The sequence below is a fragment of the Embiotoca jacksoni genome, unplaced genomic scaffold (assembly GCF_022577435.1).
Source record: "Embiotoca jacksoni isolate LCO1_2020_lvr unplaced genomic scaffold, fEmbJac1.0.p SCAF_69, whole genome shotgun sequence".
Classification (NCBI taxonomy): domain Eukaryota; kingdom Metazoa; phylum Chordata; class Actinopteri; family Embiotocidae; genus Embiotoca; species Embiotoca jacksoni.
The window spans coordinates 364,281-386,354 of NW_027185424.1; the positions used below are offsets into that span (position 1 = coordinate 364,281).

The following is a 22,074-nucleotide window of genomic DNA, read 5'->3' on the forward strand; positions in this document are numbered from 1 at the left end:
CTGTAATGTGCAGTGGGTGAAGTAGTCAGGAACAAAAATTTATGCTGCAGGAGTCTAGAAACTTAAATTGCATCAACAATTAGTTTAAATGGATCAATGTTGGAGAGATGCTAAGACCCTTACTCAGCACAGGAATTTGATCTTGAGAGAGACTCGCATGAGAGATGTTAATCGCTCTCTTTTCCTGTTGAGCTGAGAGCGGTGGATGATGGTGGGACGTGTGGTGTCCACTTGTGCCCTACAGGATCCTCTTTGGTGTGTTTAGGGTCCATGTTGCTCCCCTCTGATGGCTGTCTCATGCTGGTGGCAGAGAACCATGGGTATTTTGCTTTGGAGAAACTAGTGGGATGTCTGCTGGAGAACCTCTTCGCTGCCTTATGCCAGTCAGAGACTTTCCCCTCCACATAGTATTTTGTGTCATTCTCATACATTTGAATGTTTTAGCCTTGAAGGTCTCTTTGAAAGGAGATCAGGGATTCAAAGACCATTTGTGTGATTGAATCAAAAGTCTGGTAATTGACTTTGCTCATCAGTTCTTCTTCAGGTTTTGTGATTTCAACATTCACTTTTTCCTTTCCTTTTTGTTTCAACAGCATTAGATAGTCTGTCTGTGATTAGACCCACCACCTGATCCAACTGTAAATGTGATGACTACAGTTGAACTCACAGCTTGTGACTATTTCATTGCATTTCATGTGTATTTTTTCATGTATTTTTTCTTTAAGCAAAAAAAACATAAATACGAATTGGTAAATAACTTTATTTCTTGAAAGGACATGTGTTAATGTTAATACAGTGAATACTTAAAGTTCAGCTGGGATGGATTGAGGCTCAGAAGCTGAATACTTTAAGTCTTTCAGCAATAGGTTATGTAAAAGCAACAATCTATCTCTGTCTCTGACTAGCTGAATTATCTGTGGCTGCATTTAAATGCATATATTTTGATGCACATATTGAATATCAGCATGAAAAACCTGAGTGGAAAGTAAACAGTAAATGCTTGAGGGAGGTGGAGAAGTTCGGTTTATCAATTAAAGGACAGTGTGGTTCAGTGCATTGGGAACGGATTCAGCAAATATTTGTGAATAGATGATATCACTCAATCGTCCAAAACGTAGGTGTCCAAAAACATTTACGTTGTCTCGTTTTGTGTTTTCCTTTGCTTTTACATGAACTGCTGCTCTTTTAATCACGTCATCCCGCTGTGCCCTTTTCTTCTGTTGTAGCATAATCACACCTGACTGGAGAATCAATGTCACCTACTGCTTAACTCAATGAACCAAGTCCTTACATTCACACAGCAGTCAGTAATAGATGGAAACACACAAATTTACATTTTCTTTTGCCGTCTTCCTGAAAATTCCGTTAACATTTGTGATACACTTGAACGGACACCTGACTTGTCCTAAGGGGCTGGTGCTCAGTCCCAGTTAACATTTGCACATTGTCATATTAGCACAAAACAACCAACATACTGAGAACCAGGGTAAAATTACCTTATTTTCCTTATTTGGGACCCAATCTTTGTTGTCATAAATTGAGATGTGTCAAAGGTCCATCCACAATTATCATCTATGTTTATTCCAAAAAACACCATGACTTAACAGAATGTGTTGAATCATGTTGAACGAAAAACTTTAAAACCCAAAGTTTTGATGTAGTGGCAGAGAAAAGTAAAAGAAGAAAAAGTGTAATTTCACAGAAAAACATGAAGACTTGACTCTACCCACACACCCACCACAGTTCATGGCTGAGTATTATGTTAGCGGTTACAGCTAGTAGTCCGTCATCAGCAATAGGCTGCAGAGCTGGTAATGTGATTTTCCAGCTTTAATCTTTCAAAACTTTCATAATATGCTTTATCAGGAATGCTGCTGGTGTTTATGTGCTGGCTGCTGAGAGAGCTGTGTGGTGATTTATTTGCTGCAGCCCCCAAATTACTCAAACAGAGGAAAGACTGAGAGAAAGAAAGCGTGCTGGCAGCAACAGGACGGCGTACAGTACATCTGGAAGTCTCATTAGTTCTCCCTCTCTGTGTGTCTGCTGCACCCTTTTCCCCTCATCATCAAACTTCTCCCACAGCTTTATTTCTCAACTGTTTTTCTCTCGCCTGGCTCCTTCACACTATTGCTCAGCTTTGTTTTACTTCTCTGTGATTATAGTCTGGAAACCGTGTTCGCATTGACGTTTGCTAAGTCACTCTGAAGGGGGGACCAATCAGCACCTAACGTCAGTAATAGTTAAGTAGGATGACATTGAAATCCAAAGTTGTTGTTTTTTTTAATTTATTTAGTTAAAACGGGCATTATATATTTAGTGAAAACAGCCATGTGCCGTCAATAAAAACAAATGTCACAAGTCACATCTGAGAGGATTTAATACCCGACTGATGACCCTGGTGACAGCAGTTCTGCAAATTCTTTCTGCCATTCTTCAATCAGAAATTAAAAAGCAAAACCGGCGCCATTCAGAGCAGTTAAACTGCGTCCAGTAAGCATCCCAAGAAAAATTAGAACCAATCAGGAATCTCATATGGTTACTTCAGCTGCCTCGACCCTGTAAAAGTCTTAAGTTCATCCAAGATCAGAAGGACTTCAACTGAAAAATCTAGAAAAACATCAAACCTGTCCATCTCGCCTCTGCTAGAAACAATGGAGGGGTGAACACGTACAGAAATTGCAATCAAGTAATTTGAGTTTAGTAGGTAATATGTAATTTATTTCAATACGCTCTTGTACATGGTATGATAACCATCGGGTTCCATATCATGGCACACAGTGATGCAGTATACTGCTGCAAACCTACATGTGTGTTCGGGGTCATTGTCCTGTTGGAACACCCAGTTGGGATTAAGTCTGAACCGTCCAATGATGGTTTGGCGTTATGCTAAAGGAAACGGAGGTGGACCTCATTATTCCATCCACTTTGTGCAATGCACCAGTTCCACTTCTCTTCAGCCAGAGAATGATGCTATCAACGCCATACTTAAGAGTTGATATGCCGTTTTTTTTGTCCAAACATTGTCTCATCTGACCAAAAACGTTTCTTCCGAGGCTTTTTCTTTGTCCATATGGTTAGCTTCAAACTTCCATCGAATTTGAAGGTGTCTCTTTTTAAGTCGGTCTGTGTGTCTCTGAGTCAATGGTCATGTAAAACTAGCTTAAGTGTAAACATTTACACTGGGGATCTAGCAGCTTCCAGTTCATGGTAGATCTGGGACTTAATGCTTCTTGGGTTTTTCCTGACCAACTGAGCCAATGTCTTCTTTGTTGAGGGTGACAGTTTGGGTCTTCTTCCAGACCTTGGCAAAGTGGCTACACCTCCCAACACCTTACACTTATGGACAATTGTCTGAACCCATGATCTTGAAATCTACCAACGTTAAGAAATGCATCCAACAGACATTCCTGAGTTGTGTAAATCCACAATCTTCTTTTGTCAGATCTTCACTGAGTCCTTGGACTTTCCTATTGTACTTAGTGTTGGTTAATCCAGTGAGTTCTGTCAAACAAACATGGTCACCTGCAGGAAGTTAAGAGACCATGGAAGTTCAAGATATTTTGGAACTTTCAGGATCCCTAAAGTAATAATTTAAGTGGGTTTATGTATATTTACGAAACATCCAGAGGAGTGCCTTGTTCTGAATCTGGTAGCTAGGCACCTTGTACATTTGTGGCTTCAGGGTCGATGTATTGCTCACTTTTAGATATTTCATGTATTCTTCTTTTTAAGCCGCATTATTCTCTCATAGTCACGAACACGCCTTGCAACTCACTGAATTTGCCTAGTTTGGAGACATAGCCTGTGTATTGTCTTTTGCTGGTCAGGGAAGATTTTTATGTTAGGCATGGATAGCAATATGGCTTTATCTGCCTTACAAAGGTCTGCAATAGTGATTTTATAAACAAGCCATGCATTTGGGGGGTTAATAAAGACGACAGCTATTTACTTGCCCCTGGTGACAGTTCAAGCTACTTTACAGCCCCAAATAGCCAAGAACATAAATTAGAGCATTTCAGGTGAGGAGTTAAAAAACGATGACCTGGTAAAGTGACTTCTGTTCACTGTACAACCAGCTGTCTGCAGTGATGGAAAGTAGCAGGCACTGAACTTTTTTTTTTCAGAAGACGGAGTTCTGCTTTTACTGCATTACATTTATCTTACAGCTGTTGTTACTAAACAAACATTTGATCATATTAATACAACTGAAAGCTTATAAAATGCAATGTCTTTTAAAGATAAACCAGTCGTTCCTGAAATCTTGGGCTTGTGACCTCTTAAAAGGTTTTCTATGTAAAATTTAGCAAAATATTACAGAAAAAAAATGAAAGAAAAGTCTGAATGTCATAAATATGAATCCACATTTATATTATCTTTTAGTCTTTCCTCTTCTGCTTTCATGTCGTGATCCGACACACTTACCTGGTGACTTTATATCAAGTATCTAAAACTGGCTCTACCTCAACCAGTTACAATGTCAAATTCTGCTTCAGAGGAAATATCAGAGGAAACATATTTCCAGAGTCACATCTGAGTTGTTGCTTATGCTTCTCATTTTAGCCTTTTTTTTTTTTTTTTTTAAGCACTTTCAGCTTTTTTTTTTTTTACATGATATTAATACTTTGAGTAATAGTCTAATTAAAAATGTCTCACTTATAATTTGAAAATGACACTTAAGATGATTCTTTTACCCATCTTCAACACGTGCTGATGTAAATCCACTGTATTTTACATTTGTTTGTGATTGAATTTACTTGTCTATGAAATATACAAAGCAAAATGATAGACTTTCTTGTAATATTATGATTATATTATGTTACTATTTTATCATTTTACAACTAAAATGAAGTGAAATTAGAAAACTCACTTTTTTCTTAATTTTAGTATTATTTCAGTATCTTTTTTTGTTGTTTTATTCTTCCATCTGATAGCCTACAGTTCATTGCTGCCGGGACCATTGAACGCCAACGTTTATAAAACGTGTCAAAATGTGCATTGTGTGCTGTACATATCGTAGATATGGTTGTGGTGAATTTAGAATAAGAGGATGATTTTAAAAATATTGCACTCTGATCACATTTTGTTGTCTGAATAATGAAACGATGACTGTACTTACTGCATTACAAGTGTTTAGGAAAAAAAAACTGTAAATGGATGGACTTCTTTGTGCAATGTTTTGTGACTGGAGGTGGAAATGTACATCTGTCGGCCTCTCTCTCCCTGTAGTGTGAGTGTGTGTGCTGCATATGCATCCAGGAAGAATGACCTCATCTGGTCTGAGTATTTTTAGAGCGACGTCAGTCTTCTCTCCCCCCAGTGTGAGCCCCACACTCTGTATAGTGGGAGAGACAGTGGGGGGAAATGTATATTTCTTTATAGCAAATAGTCAAACCCACAACAATTATCGATATATAAAATTTCGATGAAGCTATACTGTATATCAAAGTTTTTTTTAATGGAAGTTTCTTACCACGTGGGTGCAAATGGCCTTAGCAGTGTGTCCCCTGGTGGGTTTCTGGCCAGTCAGACCTTGCTGCCCTGTTATTCCCCTGCTCTCCTCTTTGGCATTCCCTGTCTGTCTACACAGTCACTACATAAATAAAGCAAACATATACAAGCAAAAATATATTTAAAAAAAATAAAAAAAAAAAAAAAAATAAGAAAAAAAATCAGTTTGAGACTGAAATTCTCCACAGACCAATGAGTTTTGTCCCTTTTGAGTGTTAATGATACATGTACCTCATTCCAATGGACTGATTGCCGTTGAATTCCAATCAATATTAATATAGGTGACAAGAAAACCTTAACTCAAGATACATTTTTTTCATAGCTTGGCATGTTGATTGCCGTGATCAGTATGTAAATAGAAAGATGTAGTTTGGATGGAACATTGCAGCCTCTGAGGCTTTGTTCAGGCTGCAGGCAAATCAGATGTTTCTCAAAGCAGATCTTTAGGACACACTGTCCAAACTGTTGTTTGAAAGAGAGCAGGTCGAATTTGGTGTGTCTGCAAATTACCAACCTATATGTATTAGTTGCTGTGGAAACCATGTATGAGTAGCGATGTTGGTGACTCCGGGGCTGCAGGTGAATGGATAAGACTAAAACTGTCATACATGTCATGAGAATACATCTGGGAATAAATGAATGGAATGAAATGCACACATGTAATTATAGTCAGATCTTTCCGTGCGCTGTGGTAAGGTGATATAAGACTTTCAACTTCGGCTACACATTCACACAGTCTGTGATTTTTTTTTGGCAGCAAATCTTTCATGTATTCAGCACCTGCAGCTGTGCTGCTTTCAGATGGATTATGTGTTTAACTTCCTTATATTTTTCAAAAATTCTAATTTGCTCCTTGTTCGTCAAAAAATGTGGCTCTGCTGTCAGTCCACTTGTCCATGTTTGTGATTGGTCAGATGCCACAAACACCTCCTCTTTTATGTGAACGTGCTCAGAGCCTAAAGCAGAAAGCCTGAGTTAACAGAGAAAGCTGATAACCACCGTCGTAGTACCGATTATCTCTGACGGTGAGTTTCTGTTTTGTTGAGCAGCTCAGGGGAAGAAAGCCTGGACATGTTGAACTGGCTTCATAGTTCAGCCCTCTGCTGAAGCTTTAGACTCACTGCTGTTTGGGCTTTCTGTTTCCTACAACAGATCTGAGACTAATGTCTCCAAAATCTTTCTTCAGGTTGCATTTTATTGTCTCCTCTCTCTGTCTGAGAACCTGATGTCAGCCATCATCTCTGTTACCATCTCCAATATGTCTGAAACCAAATACATTCAGCCTGGCCTGGCCTCACACATCACTTTCTGATGCCAAACGGGATGAGATGAGATGCTTCGTCTCATTGTGTGTTTGTTTTGTTTCTTTGCTGCGAGTGTAGGCGTTTGTCGCCGCAGCCAAGGACATCCACACAGATTGAAGTCACTGCTGCGTTTTGTGTGTGTGTGTGTGTGTGTGTGTGTCTGTGTGTGAACACTCTTTACCATATGTGCCGGTATGTACCTAGGCATTGCGTTGAAGATTTGCAGTCTGGTGGCCTTATGCTACTTCTTTTCAAGCTCAACCCTCCCCAACACACACACACACACACACACACACACACACACACGCACACACACACACACACACACACACACACACACTCATAGGCTGTATTTTTAGCTGGCTTGCAACCTGGAACTGTTTGTGAGCAAAAGAAGGAAGGAATGGAAGACATCGTCCTACGTGTAGGATAGTGATCTTAGTGTGTTACATGTGTGCATCATAGCAGTTTGTATGGTCAGAACCTGTTATCCACCCTAAAAACTATCAAAACATAATCAGTAGAAATCTTCGTAAATGTCACATTTATGTTTCACACTTTGCATTAAATAGACAGACACCTGTTTGAAATATTGCTTCGACTCTGGTTTTTCTGTGAGACGAGATTAGGTTTCTTTGTCAGAGTGCATTATCTAATATGTTTTCATCCACCCCTCTACATGATGTGACAATGCAATAGTGAAGAGGCTTTTTTCTGGGCATTACTTTTTTGGGGTTCAGAAATCAATTTGTTCAAAAGCCGGCAAAGATACACTCCAACAGTTTTTGTAAGACACACACTTGCGATGTGTCAGGAGACTGTGGAGTCCTCTCGTGTGTTTAACAGCCATCGATCTGACTCCCTCTGAGAGCTAAAGGACAAACAGAGACCGCTGATGCTACTCTGTATACAGTATGAGCATCTATTATAGCTCTATGTTTGCATAATTTAATTCTCCTGTCTTATCTCAAAAAGAAAGAAAAAAAAACAATGAACACCCTAGATCAGGATCAGATTATATCATGAGTGACTTAACGCAAAAAAAAGTGTATTTACTGCTATTGTTAAGTTGATTTTAAATGTAAAGTCAGAGAAGTAAAAATCCAAATCCAAATCCTCGGGAGCTTTGGATACAGTATATTTCATGGAAATATGCCCAATGCTTTGTGATATTTATTAATTGCAAATTTAAACATGACTTGTTCCTGTTTCTGGGGAAAAGGTCCAATGGCCCTGGACTGCTGTGGTAAAAGTATATGTGATGTGGTTGTGCATTACAATGGACACAGTTGGACACTGGACACGTTTCAACATGAAAACAGTGATTTAGTCAAATAAACAATTCAAGCTGCAGTTAGTGGCTTTTTCTAGAGCTTTCAACCACATCTCAATTCCTTTATCAGTGGATGAAATTCGCTCAGTTGCCATTGTGTAAGAATGGAAAAACGTACTGTCATTCATAGTTACTGAAAGTGACTTATCTTTCTTGTGTGTCTTTTCTTCTTTATTTTCCAGCAAACAGATGATGCTGCTCAGACAGACAGTCAGCAGCCGACACAGACTGTACCTGAAAGCACAGACAGCAAGGCCCAACCCAAGAGACTTCACGTCTCCAACATCCCCTTCAGGTTCAGAGACCCAGACCTCAGGCAAATGTTCGGCGTAAGTATGGCAATACCTGACGTGCATGAAATTAAACTTTTTAGATGTCTTGGGTAATTTATTGGGCAAATATTTGGGGAAACAAAAAAGAGCTATAAAGACTTTGGAAGGTAAGAATTGTCTTCTGAATTGAGGACGAACAAATTATGTAAAAATCACCTAACATTCAAATTTTTTGTTTCTGTCTTTACAGCAATTTGGCAAAATCTTAGATGTGGAAATCATCTTCAACGAGCGCGGCTCTAAGGTACCGAGTGTTTCTGTTTTATCTGAGTGTATCATCATCATCTGTTTTAGAATTCATCTGAAGGACAACTCCTGAGATAACTAACCGACCTTGCCCATGTTGCAGACGCCCACCTCTGTGAAAACATTTCAGCAAGTGCTCAGAAAAACACAGTTCTGATTTTTTCTTTACTTTTGACTACATTTGTAACCGGTTCAGAATCACCTTATAAATCTGAATTGAACTTATAATATCTTAAATATTATAGGACTTATTTATTTGGCTGTCTTCAACCATGCACAAAACCAGGATAACCCAGAACACGTCAGGTCTCAAAGCACACTCGATTAACTTTGCAAAGCAAGAACACTTTAGGGTATTTGGATAGTTGGCTTCATGTGGATTTGGAATTGGCATTGAACCTGGCCCTCGAGGGGGGACGTCCACATGCCCATAAAAACACGAGTACCGATAAGAATACTTTTATTGGGAAAGACCTCACATTTTTCCCATAGTTCTGAGCATCTGAGCAACAGGATATGTGCAGTCAATGATATACTCAATGATAAACACATTCATAAGGGGCAATATGGTATTGATGAAAATGTTGTAAATTGATGTTCAAAGTTAATCAAGTATCTTTGCACTCTATTTCATTAACAAACCAGAGTCATGGCCGATCAATACTTTTATATTAAAATGTCCTACTGAGAACAACATCCTTCTTTTGTTCTGAGCTACACTATTCAGAGATGAACTTCCTCTGAAGTGTAAGATCATCTGAGATTTTTACTTTAGGATAATTTGCTGTTTCTGTCATTAGTCTTGGATGATGTGTTCATCCTGTTATTACGGTAGCCTTTTTCTTTTTTTGCTGATGCCATGCAATGAAGAAGTTAATTTTACCTTAATTTATTTCATATCTTTCCTCTGTTATGACTTCAGAGGAATCTATTGGCCACACCACCTCGCAAAATGGAGACATTGCAGTGGATGATTGATGTCAAACTGCATTGTAAAGGCTTTAGTTGTTCTAAACTCCTGTTTGTCATCCACGTTGTACTATGGTCCCATTAAAGAAAGCCTTCATCCACTGTAATGTTGAGTTTAATATGTACCAAATAATGTGATTGTTGTTCTTCTCTTTCTCCATCCTGCACGCAGGGTTTTGGGTTCGTAACGTTCGAGCATAGCGTGGACGCCGACAGGGCAAGAGAGAAATTACATGGCACCGTGGTAGAAGGCCGTAAAATAGAGGTGCATGTTCTTGAATATTTCTCTCAACTTCTACCTTCTCTTTTTTCCTCTTTGTGTGCCTATGTGAGTGTTTGTTTATTTGTGCGGGTGTGTTTGTGTCTGTGAGCATGTGGCAGTCTACCGCCACTTCCCACTTTGGCATTTTTCTCAGTACATTAAGCTGTCAAGTCATCCAAGCCTCATCACTTCCCTTTACTCTTGAAGTTTCATTAACCCAAACACAAACACATGTTGATATATGAGTTGTTCAACATTACTGTATGAGAGACTTTGCCTGTTTTTTTGTTTTTGTTTGTTTGTTTATTTTTATTTTCCCTTTTACTTGATTTTGTACTGTCCAGGACGTTGACCATACCATAGGTTTAAAAGTGATAATTCACACTACCTAGAAGTTATAGATGGACATTTTTGTGTTTAAGAAGGTTTACAAAGGTTTGCTGTGGGTCTTGATTTTAAATGTTCAAAAGCAACGATTTTAAACAGAATACTGTTTGTTTCATGAAGAAAGGAGCTTCCCCCCTCAGGAATAAAATCTAAAATTGTGCTCATCCCTGGGCAGAGAAAGTACTTAGGAATTTTGAAGACATCTGGAGAGCGAAATGCAAGGTTCACATCTAAGCTGATTTAGTAGCATGACATTACCTAAGTGCTGTTTCAATGTCTTGTGTCCACTCAGAGGAACAATAGCTAGTCGTCACCAGCCTTGAAGCATAACTCTGTCCATTTTTGCCATTTTCTTCTTAAGTTAATGTTATTTCCTTAAATCATGACTCAATAGAGCTTTCACCATTCACATTCCAAATGTGGACCATTTTTGTAGAAACTACCCAGTCCGACCCTGAAAAGGCCTGCACTTCAGAATTGTACTGGTTTCTGATAGTTGGACAAAATCAGAACTGTGCAATAATCACAGGTTGGCGCTTTGAAGAATCAATGAACCCAAAACAGTGTTTTTTGGACCATGTTTGCTTTTGCTTCCATATATTTGATTGCAGTTTCAATCCTCTGCAATCTTATTTGCTTACCTTCCATAGAAGGCAACATTTACACACAAAGCTCATAGTACACTGGCACTACGGCCAATCTCATCCATCCATCCACCTACCCACCCACCTACCCACCCATCCATCCATCCATCCATCCATCCATCTACCCATCCATCCATCCTCCATCCATCCATCCACCTACCCACCCACCCACCCACCCACCCATCCATCCATCCATCCATCCATCCATCCATCCATCCATCTACCCATCCATCCATCCTCCATCCATCCATCCATCCATCCATCCATCCATCCATCCATCTACCCATCCATCCATCCTCCATCCATCCATCCACCTACCCACCCATCCATCCATCCATCCATCCATCCATCCATCTACCCATCCATCCATCCTCCATCCATCCATCCACCTACCCACCCATCCATCCATCCATCCATCCATCCATCCATCCATCCATCTACCCATCCATCCATCCTCCATCTATCCATCCATCCATCCATCCATCCATCCATCCATCCATCTACCCATCCATCCATCCTCCATCCATCCATCCATCCATCCATCCATCTACCCATCCATCCATCCTCCATCCATCCATCCACCTACCCACCCACCCACCCACCCATCCATCCATCCATCCATCCATCTACCCATCCATCCATCCTCCATCCATCCATCCACCTACCCACCCACCCACCCACCCACCCATCCATCCATCCATCCATCCATCCATCCATCCATCCATCCATCTACCCATCCATCCATCCTCCATCCATCCATCCACCTACCCACCCACCCACCCACCCATCCATCCATCCATCCATCCATCCATCCATCCATCCATCCATCTACCCATCCATTCATCCATCTACCCATCCATCCATCCATCCATCCATCTACCCATCCATCTACCCATCCATCCATCCATCCATCCATCCATCCATCCATCCATCCACCAATCCATCCATCCATCCATCCATCCATCCATCCATCCATCCATCCATCCATCCATCCATCTACCCATCCATCCATCCATCCATCCATCCATCCATCCATCCATCCATCCATCCATCCATCCATCCATCCATCCATCCATCTACCCATCCATTCACCCATCCATCCATCCATCCACCCATTTACCCGTCCATCTACCCATCTACCCGTCCATCTACCCATCCATCCATCCATCCATCTACCTATCCATCCATCCATATACCCATCCATCCAACCATCTAATCATCCATCCACACATCCATCCATCCATCCATCCATCCATCCATCCATCCATCCATCCATCCATCCATCCATCAATCTTTCTATCCATCCATCCAGTTCCCTGCAATGTCTGAGTTTCACTTTATGTCTGAGGATGAGAACTCTGCAAAGAGCACTCCTTTTTATTGGTCTTGATCCAAAGCCCAACCGTCCACAACCTGTACTGTTTCTACGATGAGAGCCAGGAGTTCTTGGCAATGTTGGAATATGTAATGTGTGACACAGGTAATACATGTTACTGGCATCCTGCATGCTGGAGGACATTGGACTGTGGCTCATCTTGACTTTTATCTTGGCATTTTACAATGACTATGAGCTTTACTGGTTCCAGACCGCTGCACTCCCTAAGAAGGTTGCATCATTATCATCATCAGACATTTAACGGCCAAAAACAGCAATGCTCACCCATACAGAGACAATGTTCTACACTCTTCTCTTCTCTTATCTTAGTTTTTCTTTTGGAATTTTCCTCTGATCACTGATATAGAAACAGTAGTGTTTGCAAGATACGCATAATCCCCATGTGGACAAGTTTGTCCATCTTGGCCTTCACTCTTTGGAATTTTGTTTATTGTATTCCTAATGCAAAGAGCTCATCGCCATCCACTCAGAGTCATTCTTCCCGCCTTCCTCTTCAATTTCCTACAAGGCGTTGTTCCTTCGTATATCTTTCTAACACATCATGCAGCTCTTACAGCTCAAAGCCCTCATTTCTGAGCCACAGCAGTTCTATCCAGTTGGCCAAATACTTCCCTTTTTGCCTGCATTATGACAGCATATTCTTTCATCTAGTTTTTTAAATATGCGAAGATATGTCAGTCCTCTACATCCTTGGTGCACACCATCCAGGTGTAGAACATTGAAATCTTATTTCAGCTAGTGCACTCTGTATATCTAGAACCACGGAAGAGCCAAAATAATAAACTGGACAATTATCTCTACTTCAAACTTAATATTTCAAAAGTAAAGTTCTTCTGCTACAACCATTCTGCAACAGAAAGCTTTCACGTGAGCAAAGAACCAACTTTTCATGTTAAGCTTTTCTTACCTTCCAACTTATGGCACCACCAAATTCACAAAAGTTCTCCATTGTCACTTTTTTCACCGGTCTCAGCATTAACGCCTTCCAAACATCCAAAACCCTCATTGCATTCTCACAATGGCAGCTGCCATTTCCATTCACCGCAGTAGCTGTTCTTGACAAGTTTTGAAAAATGAAACTGAACAAAGACCGATACCATTCGCCAGAATTGTTCTGTTTTTCAGTGTAGAAAATTTACAGAAACACAAAGCATAGACAGCATGGTGCTTACCACTCATCAATCATATATCCCCTAAAACTGTATAGACTGTGTTCTTCTTGTCCTTGTTCCCTTTTCTGAACTGCCCATGCCGTATTGACACACTAGCTTGTCTATGTTACCATCTACTAATTCCTTGAGTTTTACTCTCTATAATCAACTGGAACACTTGTTTCCCAGTTGCAGTATTAGTCTTAACTCCAACTGTCTTTTTTGTACCTTTAAAACCCATTTTTTTTCCCTGTTATCAATATGTTTTCTATTTGTGGTTTGGGAAAAACACACAAAGTGTAAAGAACCATAAAACGCAATGCATTGAGATGCTATCAGCTTGTGACAGACCACATCTGAAACGGAAACATTGCATCTCTGGCTTTTCATGCAATCTCAAGCTGCCAGTCTAAAAGAAACAGATAAGCTTTTTTCCTACAAAGAAATAAGAACAAGAGGTCTTCTAACTGGATCATTTAGTGAGCAGACTCACAGAGTTGTTGAAACTGTACAAGGTTCTTTGGTGGTGGGTACATGTTGCTTTAGGTAGAAATATGGTTTCAGCCAAACTATCAGCTAATAGTATCCCCTGATTATCCTACTGCAGCTTGTATTGTAGGTAAAAAAAAAAAATCTCAATCAACAAGTTTTCCAACTTTCTGGATTGCTTAAGCTTCAGCTGGTGCTTTGCAATTCAACCACACATTTTTTTTCTATCTTTCCCACTAAATTGATTTAGAGATCTAACATCTACAGGATTCTACAGTAACTCAGTAACACAGTAATTGCATGAGACAGGGAGCAGTGTAGTCTGGACAGGGGTGGCCGGGCAGCAGCAAAACTTTCAAAGATAAATATATGTTTTAATATGATATTTACATTTCATATATTATATTTGCATAGTTGAGCCAACATGTCTTTTTATCAGTAGAAAAAGGAAAGTCACACTTTTGGTCCAAATTACTCACTCGGACTATGATGGATGAGGATATCTGGTCCAGACTAAATGGTCGGAGTTATGCTTTAAGAAACCAGCTGGCTGCTTGTATGGAGAGAGCTGAAAGAGAGAGTTTGTGCAGTGGAATGATTACAAAGTTTTCATGGCCACCTGAGTAAGATGCTGCTTATTCCTTTCTCATCCCCTCCTCCCCCACCATCCTTCCAACGGTAGCTTGTTTAGGGCCCCATCCAACACAGTTACAACGGTAACAGTACACAAACAAGTTGGCGGGGCCAAAAGGTTTGGGAATGGTAAGTGTGGGCGAGCAAGCCATTCTACCAGCATTTCCTCTCTCTCTTCCTCTCTCTTTGGAACGTTTGCAACGCTAAAACTCACGTGACATTTCTTTTTGAATTGTGGTTGAGTTGATGCTGTATATTGACATACATATTTTCTTGCGTGTCGGCGTGCGTGTCCATTAACTCAGTGTCCTCCTGAAGCTGCGTGTGCGAGCGATACTGACTGAGATATGAATTCGTTTGCACATCTATCTGAGATTGTTGGAAACCCTTTCATTAAATTATTTTGTTTTACTTTGGAAGACAATGCACCCTTATTTTTAATTTACCCTGTTAGCTGTTGTTTGAATTTGGAATGATTTGATTGGTTATTGATTGACTTGGTTGGTTTATTTCAGTATATTTATTTTCTTTGGTCATTTCTTTGATCTTAATTATTCTTGCGATGAATCGGAGAGGCTGTTGTCTGAGTGTGAATGCCTTCTGTTGCTTTCGTCACAACAGTTCTTCTCACATTTTAAGGTTGACTGGATGTTGCATAATGCTACCAACATATTCTCTTCTTCCCTTCCCCAATGACATTTTCTTTGTCTGTTTTTTCTCCTCTTCCTCCCCACCGCATGCATCTGTACATTTACAAAACACCATTTTGACAGTGCATCTGTTGTTTCTTTACTTTTGTCTGTATGTTATTGAAATGTCACTATATTGGGGAGAGCATGCTGGAAAGTGTCATAAAACAGAATATATGCAAATGAGAAAGGCAACTGATTTGTTTTGGATGTATTTTTAAGTGTTTCTGAATGCAATTTGGAAAACACAAAAATGACATGGGTGTTTGCCGTGATACAGTGAACTGCTTTCTTTGTTTACAACATGAGGACACTATATGCATGCAGATTTACTCTTCAAGTAATGGACTATCGATGTGTAAGTATCATAACTCATGGAGCTCTCTCTTTACCTGCTGTAGGTCAACAATGCAACAGCCCGAGTAATGACAAATAAGAAGACTGTCAACCCATATGCAAATGGTAAGGCCAAGTCAATGGGCCTCATTCAGCAGATGTTATTTAGACAAAATTTCTACTTTAAACCCACTTAGGCGGTTTTCACAAAGATTGTCCAAAGTTTTCTCTTCGGATTTGTTCTTAGGAAAGAACAGAATTTACACACACTGAAGGGCACATTTACAAAAATTTGAGTGAGGGCATGATTGTGCAACATATTATAGGATTTAAATTATAATGTCATTTTTTTCATTATTTATGTGTTTTGTAAACCTTGATTGTATTATACATGTTGTACACGTGGTATATTGAGCAGTCAGTGTCATGGTAAAATCTCCGCCATGTAGACAAACAACAATCATTAAGAAGGAGAAAGAGTATGGCTCAGTTGTAAATTTGATGCGAACAGACCACCCTTAAAAACTGATTGAACAAGCAAGAGGGAGACTCTTAAGGGAGGCAATCCAGAGACCTGTGACAACTCTGAAGGAGTTCCTGAGCTTCACAGGCTCAGATTGGAGAGGCTGTACAAACAGCAATGGTTGACTGGTGCTTTGCCAGTCACAGCTTGAGGGGACACTGCATTGACAAGGACACTAGAAACGAACCTTTCATTAGCTACAGTTTGAAGAGGGCATGTGGAAGACTAAAGTCAGCTGCAGGAACTCGCTGGTCCCATGAGAGCAGCAACGAGCTTTTTGACCATTACACCAAATAAATGTTTCAAAGCCAAACACTGCACATTTTGAAAAATATCATCTCCATAAATTAAGTGTTTTTACATTCATATGCATGGCACTACTTGATATATAAAGTCTTCCTGTACCAGGACCAGGCCGTACCTGTTTTTAAAAGGTTTCTGAGGTGGCACATTCAAAGAGGAGGCTGACTAGTGCTGCTATGGCTAAAATGGATGTAACATTTATCCATGACTTTTGATGATCCTTGTCATAAGGCCACTATGAGTTTTACATCCATAGCTTTATGTGACATGACTCAACATCAACATCAACTTTACTTCAGACATTCCTATTTCCAACTTTATGAACTGTAAAAAAATGTTGAATAGTTTTGATATAGTACTGATATGTCAAACTTTTAATTTGCCCAATAATTTATTGTATTAATTTGAATTCTTTTACTTGCAAAACAGCAGATAATACAGGTTGTTGTAGCAGGTACAACATACAGTATTAGTTTCTTCAACGCCTGCGTTATACAACAAGCTCGGCTGAACTTTGAACCTTTTGAACTTGTGGGTTGCCTTTTTTATATATTCAATTCATGTGTGTGCTGAATGTTGAACTAATAACAAACAAAAGCAAAACAACTGGATTGAATTTTGGTCAAATAGATTCAGGATCAGGATTTTTTTAAAAAGGCCACAGGGTCTACAAATTAGGATGTTACATCCTCCAAAAGGCAGATTTTTTTTTTTTTGTATCTGTCTTTTGCAAGACACCCACACCCCCAGGAGAACATTTTGTGTTGCTGGGGAATTTTTAAAAACTATGTTCAACTTTTGATTAGCTGTATGAGCTGATTAGCCTTCATTTGACCGTAGTTCATCCTAGATATCTAAATAAAGTCAAAGGGAGTTTAAAGTTCAGTCAGAACATACATCACATTTGATAACTAACAAAAATAATACATTATTCCCTATTCTGTCTCTCTCTCTTCCTATTTATCTTTTCCTTTGTCTTGCTATCTGTCTTCTTTCAGGCTGGAAGTTAAATCCAGTGGTCAGCGCTGTCTACAGCCCAGAATTCTATGCAGGTAGGAGGACATGCCCTTCTCCATCCGTCACGCTCTCCTCTGTTGTTATCTTCCTCCTCCTCACTCTTTTTGTTCTTCAGTTTCTTCAACATCCCCTTATTTTAACCCTTGTCACCTCTTCCTCCTCTGATTTCCTTCCACAAGCAACATGCAACCAGGCAAAGTCTGTTTATAGCCTGAGAACTATATGCTGAGTCGCACAAACATCAGACTGTCATCTCTCTGCTGCAAACAAAAACACATTCTGCAGCTCCCAGTGCCACTCGCAAGCCATCTTCAATCTTGGCCATGCCAATGTTCACTTCCCTCAGCCCCTAATCACTGCCCAGCCCCCGCACCCTGTCATTAACCATGGTCATTAAGGTGAAAAAATACCTGGATTTTGTGATAAGAGGAGCAAAGACAGATAAAGAGTGAGACAGAGGAGAGGAGGAATGAAGGAAAGTAAAGGGCAAGAGAAAGGAAATCGAATTGTCCATTTCTGCAAGGACATAAAAGGTATGAAATATATTTTGTAAATTAGAATCAATATTTTCAATTTTTCCACAGTCATTTGCCTAATTCACCCCCACACTCTTTTAATTATAAAATGGCTTTGTATTGATTTACCTTTGTTTCACCTTTCAAGTGCCCAAAATGCTATTGGGCCATGTGTGCATGTGTTTTGTGTGTATGCGCACATATACAGAGTTTCAGGTTTCCTCTGTATTAACAATTTGTTCTATAATACTAATATGTTCATATCAGGCTGATCACAACCATTCAGGATAGAGGACCTGTCCCTGTGGATAATGTGTTAATGTTTTGACAGCTGAGCAAATTTAAATTCCCAAGACAATATTTAAGACCCAGCAAATTACTGCAGCATTTTCCTTTTGTTCGCTGTCAACACTGTAATAACAAAATATATCTTTAGAATTTGCTTGCTTGCTTTAATAAATTGAATTCCTGAAACTGTTCAGCTTCTTTGGATATAAAGACGCAGAGATGCCAACGTACTCGTGCTCAACCCATTTTCTTGGAGTTAAATATTTTTAACGTAGCACAATACCAATACTAATATTTGTAATATTTTGTAGTTCATAATTTTCTCATTAAAGGTGGAAAACTATTGGTTGGCTTATCAAGTGATGATAAGCATATTCATTTACAAAATGAATTAAAATAGAAAACCAACGCGGAAGACAGTAATCAGTATTGTAAGCATACATGGATGCATGGAAATGTTTACAACAAATAGTCCAACAGATGCTTCTGTGATGAGAGATAACTTTGTGGGAAGGTGATGAGCCTTTGTATTAAAAATCACAGCAGGCAGAGGTGCGATTAGCATCCTGTAAAACGAAGGACACGGGGACACTTAGTGTAGTGGGGGGCTCGGTGCATTAGGAGAAAATAACTCTCATGAACCACACTGTACTCTTTCCCCTATTACTGAAAAAAGATGGTCATAATGTCGTACAGAGTGGTTATTGGTGGTCACTTTTAAGGTCTGTTTTCTTCAGAAAAGGTGTTGTCCAGAATAAATTCTGGATACATTTTATACATATTCTGACTAGTCACTCATGACCACACTAATTGTTGTCTTTAACGACCTGTGTGATGTCAGGGACCAACTACCAGAACGAAGGGCAGAAATATGGTTGAAACCGTCTTTGGGTCAAACAGAGAGGACAGTTACGTGTTGCTTAACCAATCTTTTGCTTTGCCATGTTTACAGTTGTGAGTGGAAGAGAGCTCTGTGTACCTATATTGGTCAAAGTCATGGACACACTGAATTTGTCATGTTACACAAAAGAATGTAAAAAAAAATTATTCAGAGCGGCGAGTTTATCGGCGAGGTATCCAACATCAGTTGTCATCCACTATAATGTTGCAACCCAGTATCAAGGCACAACGTGAAATAGACAAGCCGGTCCACTACAGCAAAACGTGAAATAGCCACGCTTTTGTTGTCTAGGCGTGACAGTTACATGTTTTCGTAAAGTTGAAAAAAACTGAAGTCTAGTATACGTGCAGTCATGTGATTTACAGGAAAATTAGACTATTTGCTAAAACACATGGTTGGGGTTACTAATTATGCACACGGTTGGGGTTAGGGACAAAACACATGGTTGGGGTTACTAATTATGCACACGGTTGGGGTTAGGGACAAAACACATGCTTGGCATTAGCAGAAAGAACATGGTTGGGGTTAGGAAACAAAAAAACAACTCAACAATAACGTTGTCACCTTCTGGATTCGAACCTCAATGCCTAGAAACGCTAAAACATGGCTATTTCACGTTTTGCTATAGTGGACCAGCAGGTCTGTTTGATGCTTTGCCACCGATTGTCCAACCCAATTGTCCAAACTGAACATCTTTATTGTCTCTCGTGGAGTAGAACCAGACATTAGATGATCTGACAAGCACTCTGTTACACACGAAGGACCTTAAAGCACAAATGATGAATATTGTTGTTATAGTGTTTGTGGTATGAACACTTTAGGTTAGAAAGATATCTGTTCATACAGTCAACATTTTGACTTGCATTACTACTCCCAATTTGCTTATGAGGCCTTGAAACCCAACTTGGGCTTGCCAAACAACACAAGAAGTCAAAAGACATGGCATGAAGTTTCCCCAAAGGACGTAAAACCAGTTCTGACATTAACATAATCAAACACATAGGAAATAAAAACTGCTTATTGACTGTTTAGTGCCCAAAAAAAGGCTGCTAATCTTTTACGATATCAATAGACTCATATTGTGAAACATAATAAGTTCCAAGTTGTTCTCTATTCATTAAGACAGGGGCGGGCAAACTTTTTGGCTCAGGGGCCACATTGACTTTTAAAATTTGACAGACAGGCCGGGCCAGCACCAGATGCATACATATCAAACATAAACATAAAAAAGGCATTACAGTGTTAATACGTACATTCACTTTTAGTGGGAACAGTGTTGTTGATCACCTTCTCTGTCAGTGCATCGAAGTCTGGTGTTAGTTTTGTTGTGTTCTCAGAACAGATCCGAGGTTTCATCACTCAACTGGGATCTGTGAGGTGCTTTGTTGGTGTTCATCACACTAAAAGTCTGTTCACACACAGTAGAGACAAACAACACCAGCATCTTCTGGGACATCTTCTGGATGTTTGGAAATTTGGCTGCTTTAATGAAGCATAAAACTCATCCAGTTTAAGAGAGTTGAACTTCTCCTTGAAGACGGTGTCACATTGGAGATCAATCAGTTCACACTGAAACTCCTGTGGCGCCGTTTCAGGGTCTTGTGTGAAGGGACAGGACACCAGTTGGAGGGACAGGACACCAGCTGGAGGGACAGGACACCAGCTGAAGGGACATGACACCAGCTGAAGGGACACGACACCAGCTGAAGGGACAAGACACCAGCTGAAGGGACATGACACCAGCTGAAGGGACAGGACACCAGCTGGAGGGACATGACACCAGCTGAAGGGACACCAGCTGAAGGGACACGACACCAGCTGAAGGGACATGACACCAGCTGAAGGGACACCAGCTGAAGGGACACGACACCAGCTGAAGGGACACGACACCAGCTGAAGGGACTTGGCAATTTTTCCAAAATCAGAGAACCGATGGCAGAATCCTCCGTGCAGGTCGTCCAGTGATTTCCTGTATGTCTTCATGTCGAGGACGTCTTTCAGCGTAGCCAGCGTGGGGAAATGAGCAAATGACTTGTTTGACATTTGCTTTGAGAATAAAGCTAGCTTGGTTTTGAAGGTTCTGACGTTTGTGTACATTTCATGGACAAACTGGTCTTTCCCTCGTAGCTTCACGTTCAGCTCATTCATGTGTGTCAGTACGTCCTCAGCAAAAGACAAATCACAAAGACAATCTGTCACTCAGCTCAGGAAAATCGTCAGCTTTCTCAAGTAGCTCCAAAAATGAGATAATCTCCTGTTTGAGCTCCAACACTCGTTGACGTACTTTCCCCAAACGTAACCAGCGGCTGTTGGAGTGGTGAAGCAAGTCCTGGTGATCAGCGTCAGTTTCTTCAAGAAACTTAATAAACTGAGGATGGTGAAGTCCCCTCGCTCCAATAAAGTTCACCACTTCTACAACCGGCTTCACTACGTGGTCGAGCTGCAGTACGGATTTACACAGTGCTTCCTGGTGGATTATGCAGTGTAAGAAAATGACCTCCTGCTCAGGGTTGTCCTCTTTCACCCTCTCCTGGATTCTTTTGAGCAACCCGATGTTTTTTCCAGTCAGATTTGTCGATCCGTCTGTGGTAACGTTGGTGAGCTACTCCGAGGTAGCTGGAGCCTCTCGATGACCCCCGACACGCCGTCATACGAGTCCTCTCCCCGCGTTTTCCCCTTCAGGGATTCCACGGCCAAAAACTCCTCTGTTATCTCAAACTTGTCATTAATCCCTCTGATAAAAATTAAAAGCTGAGCGGTGTCCTTTAGGTCATTACTTTTGTCCAGTGCCAAGAAATATCATGTAAATGACTCTGCTTTTTTGTTTAGCTTGCTAGCCAAGTCTTCG

The 22,074-nt window shown here is 40.2% G+C and overlaps 1 protein-coding gene across 14 annotated transcripts in view; it reads left to right on the forward strand.

Moving 5' to 3' along the window:
• LOC138214246 (RNA binding protein fox-1 homolog 1-like) overlaps positions 1 to 22,074 on the forward strand; it is a 278,008-nt gene that overhangs the window by 222,064 nt on the left and 33,870 nt on the right. For all 14 annotated transcript variants that reach the window (XM_069175661.1, XM_069175653.1, XM_069175651.1 and 11 more), the window contains 5 exons: positions 8,328 to 8,474; positions 8,668 to 8,721; positions 9,865 to 9,957; positions 15,745 to 15,805; positions 17,504 to 17,557. In XM_069175661.1, coding sequence (XP_069031762.1) covers positions 8,328 to 8,474; positions 8,668 to 8,721; positions 9,865 to 9,957; positions 15,745 to 15,805; positions 17,504 to 17,557 — 409 coding nt within the window. The remainder of the gene's footprint in view (positions 1 to 8,327; positions 8,475 to 8,667; positions 8,722 to 9,864; positions 9,958 to 15,744; positions 15,806 to 17,503; positions 17,558 to 22,074) is intronic.